The 19,532-nt window shown below is 37.6% G+C and overlaps 1 protein-coding gene across 4 annotated transcripts in view; it reads left to right on the top strand.

Moving 5' to 3' along the window:
* The window catches only part of LOC103023154 (probable E3 ubiquitin-protein ligase HERC1), a 99,000-nt gene extending 80,343 nt beyond the window's left edge, over positions 1-18,657 (top strand). For all 4 annotated transcript variants that reach the window (XM_022676554.2, XM_022676555.2, XM_022676553.2 and 1 more), the window contains exons 67-83: positions 751-816; positions 1,695-1,820; positions 1,901-2,039; positions 3,580-3,761; positions 4,558-4,713; positions 5,168-5,290; positions 5,410-5,512; positions 5,869-6,038; positions 7,291-7,429; positions 8,637-8,803; positions 10,042-10,211; positions 11,067-11,232; positions 11,535-11,611; positions 12,788-13,040; positions 14,306-14,458; positions 15,818-16,123; positions 17,171-18,657. In XM_022676554.2, the coding sequence (XP_022532275.2) occupies positions 751-816; positions 1,695-1,820; positions 1,901-2,039; positions 3,580-3,761; positions 4,558-4,713; positions 5,168-5,290; positions 5,410-5,512; positions 5,869-6,038; positions 7,291-7,429; positions 8,637-8,803; positions 10,042-10,211; positions 11,067-11,232; positions 11,535-11,611; positions 12,788-13,040; positions 14,306-14,458; positions 15,818-16,123; positions 17,171-17,356 (2,682 nt within the window). In that variant the 3' untranslated portion in view covers positions 17,357-18,657. The remainder of the gene's footprint in view (positions 1-750; positions 817-1,694; positions 1,821-1,900; positions 2,040-3,579; positions 3,762-4,557; positions 4,714-5,167; positions 5,291-5,409; positions 5,513-5,868; positions 6,039-7,290; positions 7,430-8,636; positions 8,804-10,041; positions 10,212-11,066; positions 11,233-11,534; positions 11,612-12,787; positions 13,041-14,305; positions 14,459-15,817; positions 16,124-17,170) is intronic.
* The last annotated feature ends 875 nt before the right edge of the window (positions 18,658-19,532 follow it).

Raw genomic sequence — 19,532 nt, 5'->3', positions numbered from 1 at the left:
CAAACCTAGCAGTATCTTTACTGGAAACAATGACAGACTTTTACTGTGTGTCATACAGCTCTGGAAGAAATAAGAGACCACTTAAAAATGATGAGTTTCTTTGATTTTACCAAATTAGAAACCCTCTGGTATATAATCAGGAGGAAGATAGATCAGCATAAGCTGATCATCAAACCAAGCTAAACTGCTTGAATTTTTGCACCAAGAGTAAAGGCATAAAGTTATCCAAAAGCAGTGTGTAAGACTGGTGGAGGAGAACATGATGCCAAAATGCATGAAAACTGTAATTAAAAACAGGGATTATTCCACCAAATATTGATTTCTGAACTCTTATATCTTTATGAATATAAACTTGTTTTCTTTGCATTATATGAGGTCTGAAAGCTCTGCAACTTTTTTATTTTATTTGAAATTTGGGAGAAATTCTGTCTGTAGTTTATAGAATAAAACAACAATGTTCATTTTACTCAAATATTTACCTATAAATAGCAAAATCAGAGAAACTGATTCAGAACATGAGGTGGTCTCTTTAATTTTCTCCAGAGCTGTAGTGTTTTTAAAGAGACGAATAATTGTTAAAGCAGTTCGCTTCACTATGAAACAGCTTTCTATGACATATTGGCAGAGAAATGCAGCCCACCTCAGCTGTAGCCTAGGCTTTGATCTGCAGGTAGTTTCTGATTCATTCCTCCGCAGGCAGTTTGTCATTAAATGTTTAATGTAATCCACTCTGGTGTTTGTGATTTGCAGGATAACAGTAAGTGGAGCTTTATGATGGATGAGCAGCTCATGCTGTGGGCCACCAGCAGACCTGAGGTAAGAACATGTGTTTAGTGGTCTCTCATTTCTCATTGTCAGTGAGAGCCCCGCTCAATCAAGGCCAGGGCTGTGGCAGTTCTCCATCACTAACCATTCACATGCTCCCACTGTTCAGAGTTATAAATACGCTCTGTTTCTGTACCGCTCAGCCCCGAGCAGGCCACAATATGACCTACTTGGTGGAGATATAAGATATTTCTATTTGACTTTTTGTTTTTAGTATTTGTCAAAGTTGCTGCATTAGGGTTAAATCATAAACCATCATTCATAATCATTAAAAACTAAATCAATTAATCTATTAGTCTTTTTAGTAATAGATTTGCGCATTCTTATCTCGAATCAGCAGTAGAACTGTAAGAGAAACAAAGCTGTCAAAAGTATTCCCATTCATTTCTCAGGTAGAAGTATAAAAACTAGCGTTTATAACCTGTAGAAGTTAAAGTATCAACTCAAACTTTTTACTCTCGGATGGATCTCAGTATAAACCAATAGGGTGTAGCAATGGTATATGCTTATTTTTCTCATCCAACCATGGAGAGATTTTTTTAGATAGGGGTTTTATTGAATGGTAAGAAGCCGGAATAAGAGCAAACTGAAATAATAAAGGAGTAACAAGGCTATTTTTTAAGTATAAGGAGTAGAAAGTTCAGATAACTCTATGGAAATGTAAAAAGTAGTAAAAAAGTCATCTAAAAAAATAATTACCTCTGAAAAAAAAAATAGTGGATGTTGATTGTTTAGTAATAAGGCATTCAGGAGTTGGGGGTTGAGTTTTTGGGCATTTATTAAAAACAATGAATTTAAGTAGTTTATAAAATTAATAATTGGTAAATATATATATGTGTGTTTGTGTGTCTGTGTGTGTGTGTGTGCAGGATTGGCAGCAGGGTGGAAAGAGTGAAGTCTTCCTGTGGGGTAACGGACGACATGGGCAGCTTGCTGATGCTGGCACTAACGTTTCTGTGCCCACCCTCGCCTCCTCCTTATCTCAGACACAACAGGTAAATCTCAGTTTCACACAAACTCACAGTCTGATATTAGCTGAATCCTCACAGTGTAATGCTTGTGTTTGGTGTGTTAGGTGGTGTGTGGACAGAACTGCACGTTCCTGGTGCAGGCTAACGGGACAGTGCTGGCCGTGGGGGAGGGCAGCTATGGCAGACTGGGTCAGGGCAACTCTGATGACCTTTACACACCTACAATTATCTCTGCCCTGCAAGGTGACCTACACAAAACACTCACACACGTAATATTGTGTATTGTGTTTATTGTTTATGGCAATTATGTAAATGTGTTTTAGATTACTGTCCTATTAGAGAAGCAAGCCTCTCTTCAGCTTGTTGAGTCACTGCATCTTGTTTACTTCCAAAATCTGCTGAAATGTTGTTGAATCCCTTTCTCTATCTGTTTGTGCATGTTCCTTCTGTTACTGGCACAGGCGTTAAGGCATATTAGGTCCACCCCGTTTTGCTGCCAATGAAGGGTTTGGCTTTACCTTTCTTGCCAGCATATGAGCAGCAATGTCTGAGAGTTTTCTTAGGCCCAATCCCATTTCACCCCTTGTCCCTACCCCTTACCTAGTTAGCACAGACACGCTAAGGGGTTGAGGTGTTCCGATTTTTGATAGGCTGGAGGGATAGGTTAGGGGAAGGGATAGATCTTGTTAGCCCTTTAAACTAAGACTTTTCAGATGCACATTTAAAATCGAGGGTTATGAGATTCACTGGTAAGATGGCGGAACAAGCGACCAAAGAAACCAACAAATGTAAGTATTTTTCATGTTAAAAGTAAAGAGTAGCTCTATATTACCATAGTTATTGTGTAGTTTTATTGTTTTATGGCTAAATTGTTTATAGCAAGCTTAAAAAAGATCACTAGTAGTTTGTCTCAGTAGCTAGCTAGCTAACTTTCCCATTTCACCTTAAATGGTGGAACAGATTGCAAGGGCTGCAGAATTTAAGGTGGAACAGAAAATAAAATAAAATAAAATAAAAGCTAATTAATTTCAGCTTCCTATCACAGAGGAATTAAGAAATGGACAGTAATAATTTATTTATCTCCCCCCCTTTCCGAAGACATAGGCAAGGCAAGGCAAGTTTATTTATATAGCACCTTTCATACACAACTGTCATTCAAAGTGCTTTACAAATTAGAAAATACACAGAGAAGTCAAAATAAAAAACATGTAAAAGAATAACAGTAAAATTGGAAATAAAATAAGAATAAAGCATTATTGATTCAAACATGATTAAAACAAAGAGAAGTAAAATGTAAAAAACATGTAAAAGAACAACAAAGAATTGGAAATAAAAATAGAATAAGAATAAAGCATGAATAAAACATGATACAAAAGTGCCGTTACAGAATAAAAGTGGGCGGAGCTGCAGTGTTTTAAGCTGAGCTCAAGGCCTGATCAAACATGTAGATATATACAATAAACCCTAAAATTAATTAGTTAATCAGCAGCTAGGTTAATAAACTTGAGCGCTACTGATGTGACGTATCGGGTGATTGAAGGGTTGTCCCAATTCTTAGGGGAGAATTTTACCCCTTAACCATGTAACTTAGTTTCAAGGGGAAGGGTTACACTCGAAAAGAAGGGGTAGGACCAAGGGGTGAATTGGGATTGGGCCTCAGACTTAGATTGTTCCACCGTCCTCAGTAGTAATTTGTTACTGTGTGCTTTTGCATACAGTTGTGTATTATACATTAAACACTACAATAACATTTTATTATTATATTTCCATCCCTATTTTACAGGTTATGTAGTTACTCAGCTGGTGACATCGTACGGTTCGGACGGTCACTCCCTGGCCCTGACGGAGACGGGCGAGGTGTTCAGCTGGGGTGACGGGGATTATGGGAAGTTGGGCCACGGCAACAGCGAGAGACAGAGACGACCCAAACAGATCGAGGCTCTGCAGGGGGAGGAAGTGATGCAGGTGAGTGCACTTCAGGCCAGAATAAACACAATAATGTGCTGCAGACAACTCAGAAATTGGCTTTGGACCACTTTCCAATAATGATCCATGAGAGATAGACTCCCTCTTCTGTTTAATTTCTGCATTTATCTTGCATTGTTGAACCAGAGTGTGTACTACACTTTCTTTTGTTTGTTTATTACACACTGTTAAAATAGTAGAATTTTCATCTGGACTACAGCTGCTGGGTTGAGATTCACCTTTTTTACGTTTTGTAACCTTACAACCACAAATCCAAATTTATTTTATTGAGATTAGTGTATCTGCTTAGAGTATACGTTTTTAATTGATAGATTACATATAAAATAAAATATGGGTAACAGACAGTGACTGGTTTTGTGTTGTGTTTAAACACTGACATATCTCATTCTCAGATTTATTGATATGCTTTTAATAATATATATATTTATATAGTTGTCCGCTGTTTGTATAGAAATCTCATATACAAACAAAATACCAGTAATTATTATATGTAAATAAATAATATTTAGAAAATAAATCACAGTACATTATTGCACACACAAGCAAAATATATTAATTTACAAATATAAAAAACACACATTTTTTATACAGCCAGACATAAGATTATTTGTCCTAAAATAATATTGTTGTTTAATATAAAGTAATATATATGTATATAATAATAATATAATGTGCAATATGTATTTATTGTGGGACGTAATTGACGTGATTAGACTCTGACCCAGTAGTTATAATGTAACCAGTTGGTTATAATGTTTTGTCTTATCTTCTGAAGCTGGCGTGTGGTTTTAAACACTCCGCCGTCGTCACGGCTGACGGGAAGCTTTTCACCTTCGGAAGTGGCGATTCTGGACGCTTAGGTCAAAGGTCAACCTCGAACAAGATGGTGCCGGAGAGGGTCACAGCACTGGAAGGCTACCACATTGGACAGGCAAGAAACATAATCTTCTTTATTAGGTCTTCTTTACTAGTATTGTGGTGGCAGTGCTGTGGGTTGGGGTTGCATATTGTGATTTTAGTGTATTTTACATAATTTTAAGGGTAAAAGAAAGATTGAGTTCACAGAATGCCTTGTGTTGATCAGCATCACTTTAGGAGTGTTGAGGAGTGCCATTTACCACCCAGAGTGAGCAAGGCTAATGTGCTCTTTCGGGGCTCCGGCAGCTGATGGCAAGCTGCATGACCGGGATTCAAGTCAGCGATCTCTCGATCATAGTGGCAATGCTTTAGACCGCTGGACCACTCGGTGCCCCATTGATATGCAGATTATTATTATTATTATTATTATTATTATTATTATTATTATTATTATTTATTATACAAAAAGTTTCTACCCTGCTGTGTGTTATTGTTTACTCAGATTCTCTCTCTCTTTCTGATCTCAGGTGTCGTGTGGTATTAACCACACTCTGGCCCTCTCTTCAGATGGGATGACCCTTTGGGCGTTTGGTGATGGGGATTATGGGAAACTTGGGACAGGGCCTTGTACAGTGAAGTGCTATCCTCAGGTATTGCTTAATGCCTATTCTTAAAGCAACAGTTAAAAAAAATATATATATATATATATTATTTTTTTCTTTTGTACTGTTCTGATTGGATGTTTCTTCTGTCTGAATCTGACTGATAGAAAGTGGAGACTCTCTGTAACAAGGGGATAAAGAAGGTGGGCTGTGGAACTCACTTTTCTGTGGTGCTGGCTAAAGATGGACATGTTTACACGTTTGGTCAAGGTATGTTTAAGAACAATGTAGATGTTATTAAACCAAACTGAACTGCTCGACTTATTGCACCAGGAGTAAAGGCATACAGTTATCCAAAATCAGTGTGTAAGTCTGGTGGAGGAGAACATAATGCCAAGATGCATGAAAACTGTGATTGAAACCAGAGTTATTCCACCAAATATAAAATAAAAAAATATAAATTAAAGAAACTCACCATTTTAAGTGGTCTCTTATTTTATTTCCAACCCTGTATATTTTGATTATTAAAAAAAAGGCATTGAGGGTTTAATAAATAATTGAAATAAGTATTTATATTGTACTACCATAGTATAAAGGTGTTTGTGTGTTGTGCTGTGTTTCCTCAGAGCGTCTGATAGGGCTTCCTGACTCCATGCTGAAGAACCACAATCGGCCGCAGATCGTACCTACTTTGGAGGGCATCTTTATTGAGGACATCGCTGTGGGCTGTGAGCACATTCTCGCTCTCTCCAGCACTGGAGACGTGTATGCATGGGGCTGCAACTGTGAAGCTCAGGTATAATCTCACGCACAGTGCTATATACACACCTTCTTAATCAGTGTTTTTATTTAGTTATTTTTTCTATGTTGTAAATGAATACTGAAGTCTTACAGACTGTAATGAAACACATAAGAAATCATGTAGTAACTTAAAAGTGTTAAACAAACCAAAATACTCTGAGATAAAGCATTTAAGTACTTTTATCTTTGAAGCGGTTTGAAGCTGGTAACTCTGATAAACTTATCCTGTGCAACAGAGGAAACTTTTGTTCTTCCTGTCCTGTGGTGGTCCTGATGAGAGCCAGTTTCATCATAACATTTCTGATGGTCTTTTCGACTGCACTTGAGGATTTTTTTGGATTTACTGCAGGCCCTTAAAAAGTCTTAAAATGTCCTAAATTGTCTTAAATGTACTGCAAATTTGCTGTAGGTATTACATTTTCAGACGGTGTGCTTAATTCCAGTGAGTAAACACATGCTTTCTTTAGCATTGAGTTAGCTAGCGTTACTGGAAAGAGAAGTAAGGTTAACCGAGAGCTAGCTAACATTAGCAGCGAGTAATCTAGCTACATTACTGGAGAGAGAACTAAGGTTAGCGGAGAACTAGCTAACATTGTACCATTAGCGGCGAGCTAGCTAACATAATATTAGTTAGCAAGAGTTAGCTATGTTACCAGGGAAAGAACCAGGGAAATGGTAGCGGAGAGCAAGCTAACATAGTAACTTTAGCGGTGAGTTAGCTGCGTCAAATTTTGATTTCCAATAAAACAAATTATTTTCTACCAAAGAAAATATGACTACATTTTTGGGTCTTACATGATACTTATTGAGGTCTAAAAATGTGTTAAAAAGCATTAAATTTGATTTTTAAAATCATCCAAAAACCCTTTTTTATTTCTTAGTTTAGTCCTGTACTACTTATCATAATATAGATTAGAACATTACTCAAGTAGGGCTTTTCACTGTATACCAATTTCACAACTTTACAACTTTTCAACTGATACTGAGAAAATCTAGCAAAGATGTGTAAAACTGTCATTTAAGTAAGAGGTGCTACTTATTTTGAAGAAGCTAAAATATAAAACGTATTCTGTTGGGTTTAACACTTTTTGTGTACTAATTAATTCCATATGTTTTTCATTATAGTTCCTTAACATATCTTACAAATCTTACATAGATAAATATGTAAAAAAAAAAAAATCAGTGCTGTTGCTGCAGGCGGTAAAGTTCTGATAGCGATGTTGTTTTATGGTGTGTTTGGTGTGTAGCTGGGTCTGGGTCACTCGAGTCCAGTGAAGGAGCCCACGCTGGTCACGGCCCTGCAGGGAAAAAACATCAGACAGATTTCTGCTGGCCGGTGCCACAGTGCTGCCTGGACAACACCATCCTTATCATCAAGGAATTCAGGTACACACACATACACACACACACACACACACACACACACACACTCACAAACACTGAAATACAGTTTACATGTAACCTATTGACAGTCAGAGGCGGCCTCCGTTTAGAGGTTAGAGAAGTGAGCTTGGTATGGTAAAATAGTGATGAGGAGGAGTGAGGGAATAGGTGAAAGTACAGCACCGTCTCTTCTCTCAACATTCACAGCTGAGATAGCCACCCACTGGTCTGTGTGCGCTCACTGCCCCAGTAATTCACTAATGTGTGAATGCATGCATTTCCTGCCACAGATATATTGAATGTGGAAGTTAAAATAATGACATAAGGACTATATAATGTAGTCTAAGAATTATATTACACCCAACCCTATATTTACATAAATAATTAAATACTACCAACACCTACTGCTCCTACTAACTATGCAAAAATATCAGGAGATGCGGATTTCATTTTCCAGCAGGATTTGGCACACTGCCTACACTGCCAATATTCAAATTTTCTGAGATAATGACTTTTGGGTTTTCATTGATTGTAATCATCAACAATAAAAAAATAAACACTTAAAATAGATCACTCTGTGTGTAGTACATCTATATAATATATATGTTTTACATTTTGAACTGAAATACTGAAATAAAGTAACTTTTCAATGATATTTCAAAATATTTCGGAGATGCACTAGTATATATTCAACATTCAGCATTTTTTACCACTCAGTCTGACTACCAAATGCTACCTTGATAGATCCAATCACTAACTTCCATCTATTTAGAACTAAAACTAATATTTAATCTCTTGACTATTATTTGATCAAATGTAAGCCTTTTTATATAAATACTTTTTTTTTTTAGAAATCTTTGTTTTTACTCGCTGTGGTGAACAGAAATGTGCCAAATTAGATGTACACTGTCTTTTTGTCCCCAAAATATAACTAAAATTGCGTTTACTTCTGCATTTTTAGGTTATTTAGAAACGCAGACCCACCAGCCACCAGAATTTTACTGCCTTTAGTGCATATACTATTATTTGCAGATTAAATTGGTAATTCTTTGCTTTTCTGGACATTTTAATATGAATATAATCATGCTTCCCTTTATTGCCCCCAACACCTGTTGATACATTTGTAAAACATTAAATAAAAATATAATAAAGCTGTTTTAAACTTGAAAAATTTGCATTTATTATATACTGTGTTATATTCTGTGTGCAGGTTCTGCAGGCCTGCAGCTGGGTCTGCCCCAGTCTATCCCCCCTCAGTACAACGCCCTGAAGGACTGCAGTCCGGAGGCACTGAGCACACGGCTCAGAGTGCTCTACCACTTCTCTGACCTCATGTACAAATCATGGAGACTGCTCAACCTGGATCCACGCAATCAGGTGCCAAACAGCAGTTCTGACCTTCGTGCTTCAATGTTGTTTTTTCAGAAGCTACTAACCTTTTCATTACCTGGGTGAAGTTTAGTAAAAAGCATTAAACTAGGTAAATAATAAGTAAAAAATTGATTCATAATTTCAGATTATAGTTATGTACAGGTTGATAAGCAGAACTGTGAATCAGCTAAAAGAGTTTAGTGTCATGAATCATATGAGCTGTTTAAATGGTTATTTTAATGTGATGTCAAAATAAGGAAATTTGCATAAAAGCACCCAGGCACTATTCAGAAACCACTGGCTGTATATGTGCAAGTGTTAGTGCAGGGTTCTCCTCTTCTGGAGCTCTGGTTCTGAATCAGGGTCAAACACATAGGGTTGGATAGCGCCTCAGTTTTCTGTTATTTTCACGTGTGGTAAATGTTCCTTAAATTTTAAATTTTTTTCAAGACGTATGTAATGAATCATTTAATATTATTTTTTTTTTCAAGACATATGTAATAAATCATTTAATATTTAAATTGATAAAAACAAATGCTTAAATCTAACTTAATTAACTAAATTAGTTTCATTTATTGTATCCAGAAACAGTCAGCAAAGTCTGATGCAATTTACTAGTGCTACTTTATGTTGTATTAGGTGATGGGAGATGTCTAATTCAAAGAGTACACAGTCTAGAATAATAATAATAATAATAATAATAATAATAATAATAATAATAATATATATATATATTTACTGCAACATGTAAGAAACATTGTACAACTATGTGGGAAAGCATATTGTTTTGTCTGTGAAAAAAAAACACATTAAGATTTTAATGAGTTTTAAATGGATTAAAAACGCGTAAATGTGCAGGAAATGACAGAGATGAGTTTGTGATCAGTAAAATTCCAGCATCTCCTATTCTAAAATAAATAGGCACGCATTAGACACCAACCATTTTGGCTTTTTGACTTTGGTTCTGGGGTCAGTTATGAATCATGTCCGTTCGATTTTGTCTGAAATATTATTTTAAGAAGTTAAAGTATGATCCTACAGAGCAGACCACCAGACAATGCTATTTTTAATAGTCTTATCCAGCCCAGAGTTTTTGCTGTGTCCATGTTCCTTTAGCTTTCTCTAGTATTTCAGATTTGTGGATGTTTGCTCTTGTTAAGTGCTGCTCTTTCTGTCTGCTGAATAATTGATTAGTGTTGTGTAAAGTCTGGACATAACCCTGGTGCTCTCTGGCCTGTGTCCAGGTGCCAGCTTCCCGGTACAGTTCGGGCACAGCTGCTATAGTGCAGGGTCAGCTCCGAGGACTGCTGTCCCCCAAAGTCAACACACTGCCCCTGGTGCGCTCCATCGGCCGCACTATGACCCAGGGCAAGACGTACGGCCCACAGATTACGGTTAAAAGAATCTCCACCAGGTACGATCTGCACAGCATCAGTCCTTACTTTCTTCTCAATGGGCCTTATTCAACAACGTTTCTTATTTACACACAAAGTATTAACATGTAGTACTTAGAAAGAAGTATAGATATAAGTATAGATACCAACTCAAGCTTTTTACTCTAGTAAAGTCTAAAAGTTCTGGTTTCAAAACTACTTACAGTATAAAAGTAAAAGCCATGTAAAGGGAAAAAATTCCATTAAGGACAAAAGCTTAGGCCGCGCTACCCCCAAAAAATACAGCTGCATATATGCTGATTTTAAATGAATGTATTTTATTTAGTAGAATGTAAATATATTAAAGAAGCTTAGTTGGACTGCAGTTTGTCTGGAGTTCTCTTGAGTCTCTGCACGGATCATCTTCATACTAGACTACATACGTCTGCTATGTTCTTGCTGGAGTGTGTGGGGATAGAGATAGATAGAGAGACTCACTCTATCTGGATGGAGAGATTTATCTGAATAGGGGTTTTATTGAACGATGAGAAGCCGGAATCAAAACAAGCTGAAATGAGGTAGAAAGTTCTGATAATTGGGTGAAAATATAAGAAGAATAAGAAAATAATTACTCCAAAAAAGGATAAATATCCAACATTTCTTAGACTTATTTGGGATTTGTTTAGTTCATGAGGACATGTTTACATGTTTTTAAGAAGATATTGGTTAATAAGTCCCAGTATATTTTTTTTTTGTTTTTTTTTGTTTTTTTTTTTTCATTTGATTTACGGATACAAATACTAAGCCAGTTAATTACTTAGTTAATTAATCAACTGTAACATCATTTAGTCATTTGATACATTTTATTTCTCCTCTCCTGGTCCTTCAATCCACAGGGGGCGCTCCAGCAAGCCCATCTTTGTGCAGATTGCTAAGCAGGTGGTGAATCTGAACCCCACAGAGTTGCGGCTGCCCTCCAGGGCGTGGAAGGTGAAGCTGGTGGGGGAGGGGGCAGATGATGCGGGAGGTGTGTTTGACGACACGATCACCGAAATGTGCCAGGTCAGTCAGACTCCACCCACTCTCAGAAACCACTGTACTTACTTTTAACTTTTTGATATAATAGGCATCTGCCAGTTGTTCTTTTTATTGTATCCAAATTTTATGATGAATGGACCAATAAAAAAATATTTAAAAATACGTTTTTACACTTACTTCTATTTAAAGTCTTTTCTTCTTTTGTAATTACCCAACAGTGTTTTTTCAGTGCATTTGGTTCATTAAACTTTTTTTTTTCTTTTTCTCTGTCTCTCTCTGTCTTTTCTCTCTCTCTCTCTCTCTCTCTCTCTCTCTCTCTCTCTCAGGAGTTGCAGTCTGGAGTGGTGGATCTGCTCATTCACACACCCAACAGTTCAGCAGATGTGGGCAGTAATACAGACAGGTACACTCCTGTCACATACACTTATTATACAGTACCAGTCAAAATTTTGGACACACCTCTTCTCAATGCTTTTTCTTTCTTTTTATTATTGTTTACATTGTAAATTTTATATTGAAGGCATTAAAGCTATACAAGAACACATCAACAAAGAATATGAGCCAGAATATGTTTTATACTTTAGATTCTAAGTATCACATTTATCTTTGAGGACAGATCTGCACACTCTTGGTGAGATTTTATTCTCAGTGTCGTCATGAGGGAGAGTCACCTGGAATAGTTTTCTCAGCGCCATAAAGGAGTTTCTGGAGGTGCTGAACAATAGTTGCTGCTTTTCCTTCACGCTGTGAATCTCCAGCTCGTCCCAATTAAATCACCTTAAATCACCATCTCAGTCCATCAGGTTTAGATTGGGGAATTAATGTGGAGGACAAACACGTTTTTACTGTTCACTACAAAATTCCATATACGTCCCATAATTGTGTAAATGTCTTTAATGTTAATCTATAATTTATAAATACATTTAGAAAACCATTGAATAAGAAGGTGTGCCCAAACCTTTGACGGGTACTGTACATAGATACATGTGTACTCATCATAGACACTGACATTCCAAAAAAAAAAAAGGGAAATGAACTAATTGTGTTGCATCCCATGAAAGCTAAAGAACGCCCACTGACCTGTGGAACATGTGTGCGGGGCCTTCTACATTAAATATGGGAAAATATTTTAGCCATAATTGTTTTTCTGTATACACAGGTAATTCAGTGCTACCCACTGTGCTGTTCACTGTGGGTGGTAGTTTATTTTGTTACGTATTTCCAGAACACAAATAATGAAATTAAATGTCCCAACCATCTGATTATTCCCCATTCACAGTCATTATCATAACTCTATATTGGGGAGTATTTAGTCTCACTCACAAGGTATCACCTCACAACTTATACAGGTCTGAGGGTTTCCTTAAGGTAACACTTCATGATCAATTTGCATACTGTTATCCCATGAGTTTTGGCATGTCAGTGTATTTTGCTATGCAGAACATTAGTGTCAGTCATAACAGATACTCTATGATGAGTTTGGCTCTGCAACATATCAGGCTGTTTTCCTGTGAAAGCCTGTAATGTAATTGTTTCTTGGTCTTCTCCTGTGATCTTGTGATGTGATTGGCTGTGGCAGGTTCTTGTTGAATCCTGCAGCTGTCTCAGACGAGCACATGGTGCAGTTCCGTTTCCTGGGCATTCTGATGGCTGTAGCTGTTCGCACTAAGAAGCCCCTGGACCTGCACCTGGCCCCCTGGGTGTGGAAGCAGCTGTGCTGTATTCCACTGGGGGGAGCGGACCTGGAAGAGGTGGACCTCCTCACTTATCGCTCCCTGCAGGGCATCCTGCATCTAGACGACAGCAGCATCAACGAGGAAAACTTCACAGTGGTGAGATTAAAGTGCTGGAAGGGATTTTAATCAGGCTGGAGTCTAATGCTAGTAGTGTTTGGCCCAGGCAACCCTGCATTACTTATGTTGCCATCTTTACAATGATTTCTTTAAACAAAGCAAAAGCCTTCTTTTCACAGCTGAAACTGTGTAGTAAACTCTACTCACTACACTCTGACTTTTTCAGTAACTTCTCTAAAGAAATAGATCCACTGTTGAGAGTTACCTAGATGTTATGAAAGATATCCAGACGTGCAGTATTGCGAAAATATTGCATTAGAAAGTGTTGTATCAATGCTTTTATACAGTAATGGCTTAAAGGGATAGAAAGCGCGTTTTTGTTGGGAATGTGCGGTAGTTGCCATTCGGATACCCCTATGTTCGCAGTAACTCTTGTTTTAGCACCATTAGCAGTGCCACAGCAGCTCAGGAAAACAGTAAAGGTTTTCAGTAAGATATGGCCAGAAAAACTCCTGGGAAATCCAGACCACTCTCTTTTTAGAAAGAATATAGTATGTGACTTTTAATGTATGGTCGCAGATAGGGCTGCAACAATTTGTCGATATAATCGTCAATGTTGATTATTTAAATCTGTCGACTACAAATTTCATTGCCGATTAATCGTTAATTTGTAACAGTACCGCATTTCACAAGTGTTGAAGTCAGAAGAAACTTGTTCTGTGTCTCCAAAAGTGCCCAAACACAACAGACATCAGTACTCTCCACGTTTAAACAACATGTGCACATTTAAATGCCTTTTAAATCTCATGTTTAGCTGTTTTCTGTTGTTTTTAGAGATGGAGGACATGGCAGAAATAGTCGTTGACTAATCGACTAATCGGAAAAAATGATTATCAGATTAGTCGACTACCAAAATAATCATTAGTTGCAGCCCTAGTCGCAGAACACGTTAATGCCATTTATTCACTTCCCCTTTCAGAATTACTATTGCTTTAATTTAATTTAAAAGCTGTTTACCAACGACTTATTTTTAACCATTTTTTAATGTTTAGTTCTTTTTGTCTTTAAAACTAAAGCTGGAAACTTCAGAACTTGCTTAAATAGTTTTCTCTAGATCTTCTACTCCAAATACTTATAAATAAACATACAGATATATGACCAGACATAAGTACATGTGTTCATGCTTGTAACCTCACAGGGTAGGTTCTCCCTTAAGAAATTGTGTAAAAAAGGTAAAGATATTACTAACAATGCTTTATATACCTAAACTATATATGAATTTCCCTCTCTCGCCCTGCTTCCAGATGATTCCTTTGGACTCGTTTGTGGCCCACAGTGCTGAAGGGAAGTTAGTGCCTGTGGTCCCGGGTGGGCATAACCTTCCTCTGACCTTCACTAACAGAAACGAATATGTGGAGCGGGCGCTGGAATACAGACTGCACGAGATGGACAGACAGGTAGAGCCCTGAGTGAATTCCTTATAATCACAACAACAAACAACATACTGCAGAGCATCCTGGCTCTGGGAAACCCACACACTGCAGATTTGTCTGCTCCTCACCTCTGCCTGTTCAGATCATTTACCTCAGCAGGTAATTAATCAAGGCTTTCCTGAGGGGAGCCGGGTGTGTTAGCAGACATTCTATATTGCAGAGCATTTATATTCATTTCTCAATTTGGTTTGGTTTTGATTATGCAGATATTTTACTGCAACCATACGCTGACATGCTACATGTCATGAGACATGAATTAGTGTCATGTTTAATGACATTTGCCATGTCCCATAGAAGCTAAAGAACACAACAGTGACTTGTGGGATGTGTGTGTGTGTGTGTGTGTGTGTGTGTGTGTGTGTTGTCTTCTGTATTGTATGCGCATCAGACCTCGCATCAACTCCTATAATTTATGTCACCTTAATATAAACAGTGGGAAAATTAACTAATTAACTAACTAATGAGTATTTAGAGCTTCCCATTATTCCAGTGTATTATTATTTCTTCATGAAGTCAATGAAAGAGTTCTGTTTACACTAGTTACTTAGCTTATGCTAGCTAGCTATCTTGTGTTAGCAGAGGTAGGAAGTCCAGGATCAGAAAGTAAAAATCCACACCTGGACAACCCAAATCCACCGGAGATCCTATGTAAACCTATAGTTACACACACAGTTTGGTTGTCCAGGTGTGGATTTTTACTTTCTTACCTGGACATCCCACCTCTGTGTGTAACTATAGGTTTACATTGGATCTCCGGTGGATTTTGCATTTTACAGAGACTCTAAGACTAGGTCAGTGGCTGAACTGCACTTAGCAAAGCATTGCACATGTTGTAGAATAACATATGACAATGCAAAGACTGTTCTTAGCATAAAAATGTCTTTTTTTATGTTTCTAACTGGTGTCGCAATGATGTTAGCCAATCAGAGGTGATATGTTTACATGTATGAATATTCATGAGCAAGACCAATAATCCTATCGTTCTTCCCTGCTCACTCCTCCACCAGACTAAAGCACCGTTATACTGGATCACCGAAGCTCACATGGCATTCATTCATACTAGAGTACACAACTAGACATTTTAAAATGAATAAAGAAACAATGGAATGATAAAAGGCTACATTATGTTGCTTTAACAGAACAAAGCAGCACCTTCAGTTCCATAATAATATTATTATTAATGAACTGGAGCTCTGAGGCTCATGTAACCAACACCTACTGGAAGCTCATAGCTCTACATTTAGCATTATGCAAGTTAGCACCATGTAAATGAGACTTTTGATATAAAACTGTGTGTGTATGTACGTGTGTTTGTGTGGGTAGGTTGCAGCAGTGAGGGAAGGCATGTCCTCCATCATCCCCGTACCATTACTCTCTCTACTAACGGCGCGGCAGCTGGAGCAGCTGGTTTGCGGCCTCCCTGAGGTTTCTGTGGAGATGTTGAAGAAGGTGGTGCGCTACCGGGACATCACAGAGAGCCACCAGCTGATTGTTTGGCTCTGGCAAAGCCTTGAAGAATTCACCAATGAGGAGAGAGTGCTGTTCCTGCGCTTCGTCTCCGGACGCTCCAGGCTACCGTCCAACCCTGCGGACATCATGCAGAAGTTCCAGATCATCAAAGTGGATCGTGTAAGACTGAATTTCCACATTTGTTAACTGTACACATGTTTCTAGAGTCCTATTTAGTGGCTGAAATTTGTTTAATAAGCATTGAACTGTAGCTAGGAAGCCACAATCTATGGCAATCTATATGTTACTGGAGTAATTAGTTTTAAGTAACTTTTTACTTTTACTTCTTAAATTTTCACACAATTATGTGAACTTTCTACTCCTTACATTTAAAAAATAGCCTCGTTACTCCTATTTTATTTCAGCTTGTTTTTTATTTAAGAGGCTTCTGCGTCCAAGCTTTCTCATATATGATGCTAAAGCTCTCATTTAGACTTTTACTCAGCACATTAAATTAGATAGTTTTATCAAAAATCAAAACTACAATGAGATGAGCGTAAAAAAAGCCTTGTTTGAAAGGCATATTGCTCAACACTACACTATTATTTTTGTCTTTTTCTCAATAATACTGAAAAATAACTGCATTTCTTTTTGTTCTTTTAGTTTATGAATTTAAAATTATGAATATTTACAGATTATTTTATATTGTGATTATGACAGTTATTTTTGTTTAGTTTTATTTATAATTTTCTCCCTAATTTATGTGGCCAATTGTCCCACAAATTCAGCTGCTACTCAGCTGTATGTCACTAGTGATGCCACAACACAAGGAGGGTGATCTGCTGCTGATGCTGTAGCATTGCTGCATAGCATCACAGCGCTATAGCTCGCAGCGACTCGGTTCTGATACATCAGCTCACAGACGAAGCCTTGTGCTGATCCACATCACCCTAGGAGTGATGAGGGGAAAGAGCACCATCTACTGTACCCACCCAGAGAGATCATAGTGGAAGCAGTTTTGACTGTATTTCCTTAAAGCTTAGTAAGAACAAGACTGATAATCTTGATAATTTGCCCAATATTGTTGTGATTGTTGTGATTATTGTTATTGATTGACAGCACTAATCATTTTCTTTTTATTTTAAATGTTTTAAAAGATTGTTCTCTGTGCAAAAGGGTCAAAATTAATGTCTGTTCATGTTTTTTTTTTTTTTTTTCCCTTTCCAGCCTGTGAACGGTCTCCCCACCGCCCAGACGTGTTTCTTCCAGCTGCGTTTGCCTCCCTACACCAGCCAGGCGGTGCTAGCTGAGCGGCTGCGCTACTCCATCCACAACTGCCCCTCCATAGACATGGACAACTACATGCTGTCCCGCAACACGGAGCCAGTCGACGGCTCCGACACCGAATACTGACCCTCCTGTCTCAGCATGAACACTCCAACTTTACTCCGGGAGGAAAAAGAAAAAGCACAAAATACGTTTGTTGTGGTCTTCATTTTTTCTTTTTGTTCTTTTTTTTTTTTTTTTTTTTTCCCTGAAATTGCCTCCGGCTACACTCTTCCTTCCTGGTGCAATACAGAAATCTCTCACTCCTGCGGTACAAGCCAAGCGTGCTGAAGCAATCCACTACTGTATTTATTTTTCATTTATATTTAATGTCTCTGCTTGGTACAAAAATAGGAATATAACAAACCTTAAGTCTTGAATGAAGAGACTTTAAAAGAGAAGTTAAAAAAGAAAAATAATAAACACAGACTGAACACAGAATGAAACACAACAACATTGTTAAATACATTATAAAAAAGCTCTGTGCCTGGAACGAGTCGAATTAGCTTTAGCTAACTGGATGCGAACTGATCAAACTGGGAAAACGTGTAGACGGGTGAAGTTCTGAAAGTGTCAGGCAGCTTCCTAATCCCAGTTTACGCCAAAGGCTCCTCCTCCTCCTCCATTGCTGTAACATACGTTTGTCGCAGCTCTGCAGCATACACTGACCTGGTGATGAAGTGCAAGTGCTGTTGGGGGAGCGTTGAGTGTGTGTGTGTGTGTGAGTGAGTGTGTGTGTGTGTGTTTGTGTGTTAAATAATGGGCGAAAATTTAAGGCTTCCCAATACATTGTATATCGACTGAATGTATACCTGCAGATGCCATGCACATATGCACTCAGATGCATTTTTATTTGCCAAATGGTGGAACTGCTCCTACATTACATAGCATTAGATCTTCAGGGAGAGGTGTGTGTGTGTGTGTGTGTGTGTGTGTGTGTGTGTGTGTGTTTGTGTACGTGCATTTCACTGTATGTGTGTGTGTGTGTGTGTTTTTGGCACACCTTACTGCTCTATAGCTATATAGGTCATTATTGCGTTCATGAGGTCCTGGCTTCATGCCTCAGTACTGTAAGTAGAATGTGTTTGGACTGTTGTAGGGAAAACCTCTGCGTCTCTGTCGAGGCCTGGAGGACTACCGTGTGCCGTGGTTTACAGTATTGCTAAATTATTCTCTTTTGTTTTGTTTGTTCTTTTGTAAAAAGAGGATTTTTCTTGCCCTAAGGGAAGACTGGTCTGTGGTCAGCTCCACCGTGGTCGAGAACGAAGGAGCAGTGGATGTTGTAATGGTTTGCACTTCAGACTTGTATGCATTGTGCTTAATTATATAAATATATAAACAAAAACAATCCTGTTGATGCCGATATTAAAAGATTTAGAGCTCCTCTATCATTTTTTTTGGTTTATCTTCAGACAGCTGTAAAGTCATTATTATTTCACCCCCAAACATACATACTGTACACACTTGACTCACATGACAGAAATCAAATCAGAAGACTATATAATGTAATAATGTAAAGCACTGTGAATATTTGTTAATAATGTTTGGCCTCTGCAGATTGCTCCTGTTTTTACATATTCATCATGTTTCAAAATTTTCTTCAAATTAAATTGCATCTAAAAGATGGCAGACGACCTGAGTGAACACTAAAATCCAGTTTTTTAATTATTACTTTATTTATTTAAGAAGAAAAACAAAAAAGAGCAGCATAGTAAACACCTTTACTTTCACAAAAAGTACATAAGTGCATTAAAGCATCTGTCAAACATGGTGGTGGTAGTGCAGTGTTTCTCAGTCCTGGTCCTAAAGGGAACCCTGCCTTGCATACTTTAGACTCCTTCCTTATATAAAAATCTCAGTTTTTGAAAAATGTTTCGCACACACAATGGGAAAAACACCTGCATGAGTTTATTAGCATAATGTGGGACATATTTTGGTTGGATTTTCCATAAAAAAATGTCTGTTAAATAACTGTAAACCAGTTTTGGTTAAGGTTATAGTCCAAAGTTGTTTTAGGGCCATTCCACCGAATGGGTGCCATTTCAGTCCCCAGGAAATTACATGTATTAATGTGCACACAAAATAACTTTAAATACATTTTATTATTAAGCATAGTGTCTTGTACACTGACATAATTCAAAAGTAAAATATGTAATTAAAAATTAAAAAACTACATAAAACACTGAAAAAAAAGCATGTGTGACCTGTCCCCACTCTCTAACTATAAACTTCACCATGAACTATAATTATTAAAATCCTTCAG

This window comes from Astyanax mexicanus, chromosome 17 (assembly GCF_023375975.1).
Source record: "Astyanax mexicanus isolate ESR-SI-001 chromosome 17, AstMex3_surface, whole genome shotgun sequence".
Lineage (NCBI taxonomy): Eukaryota > Metazoa > Chordata > Actinopteri > Characiformes > Acestrorhamphidae > Astyanax > Astyanax mexicanus.
Note: the sequence above shows the minus strand (reverse complement) of the source record. Positions and strands in the feature narration are given on the sequence as shown.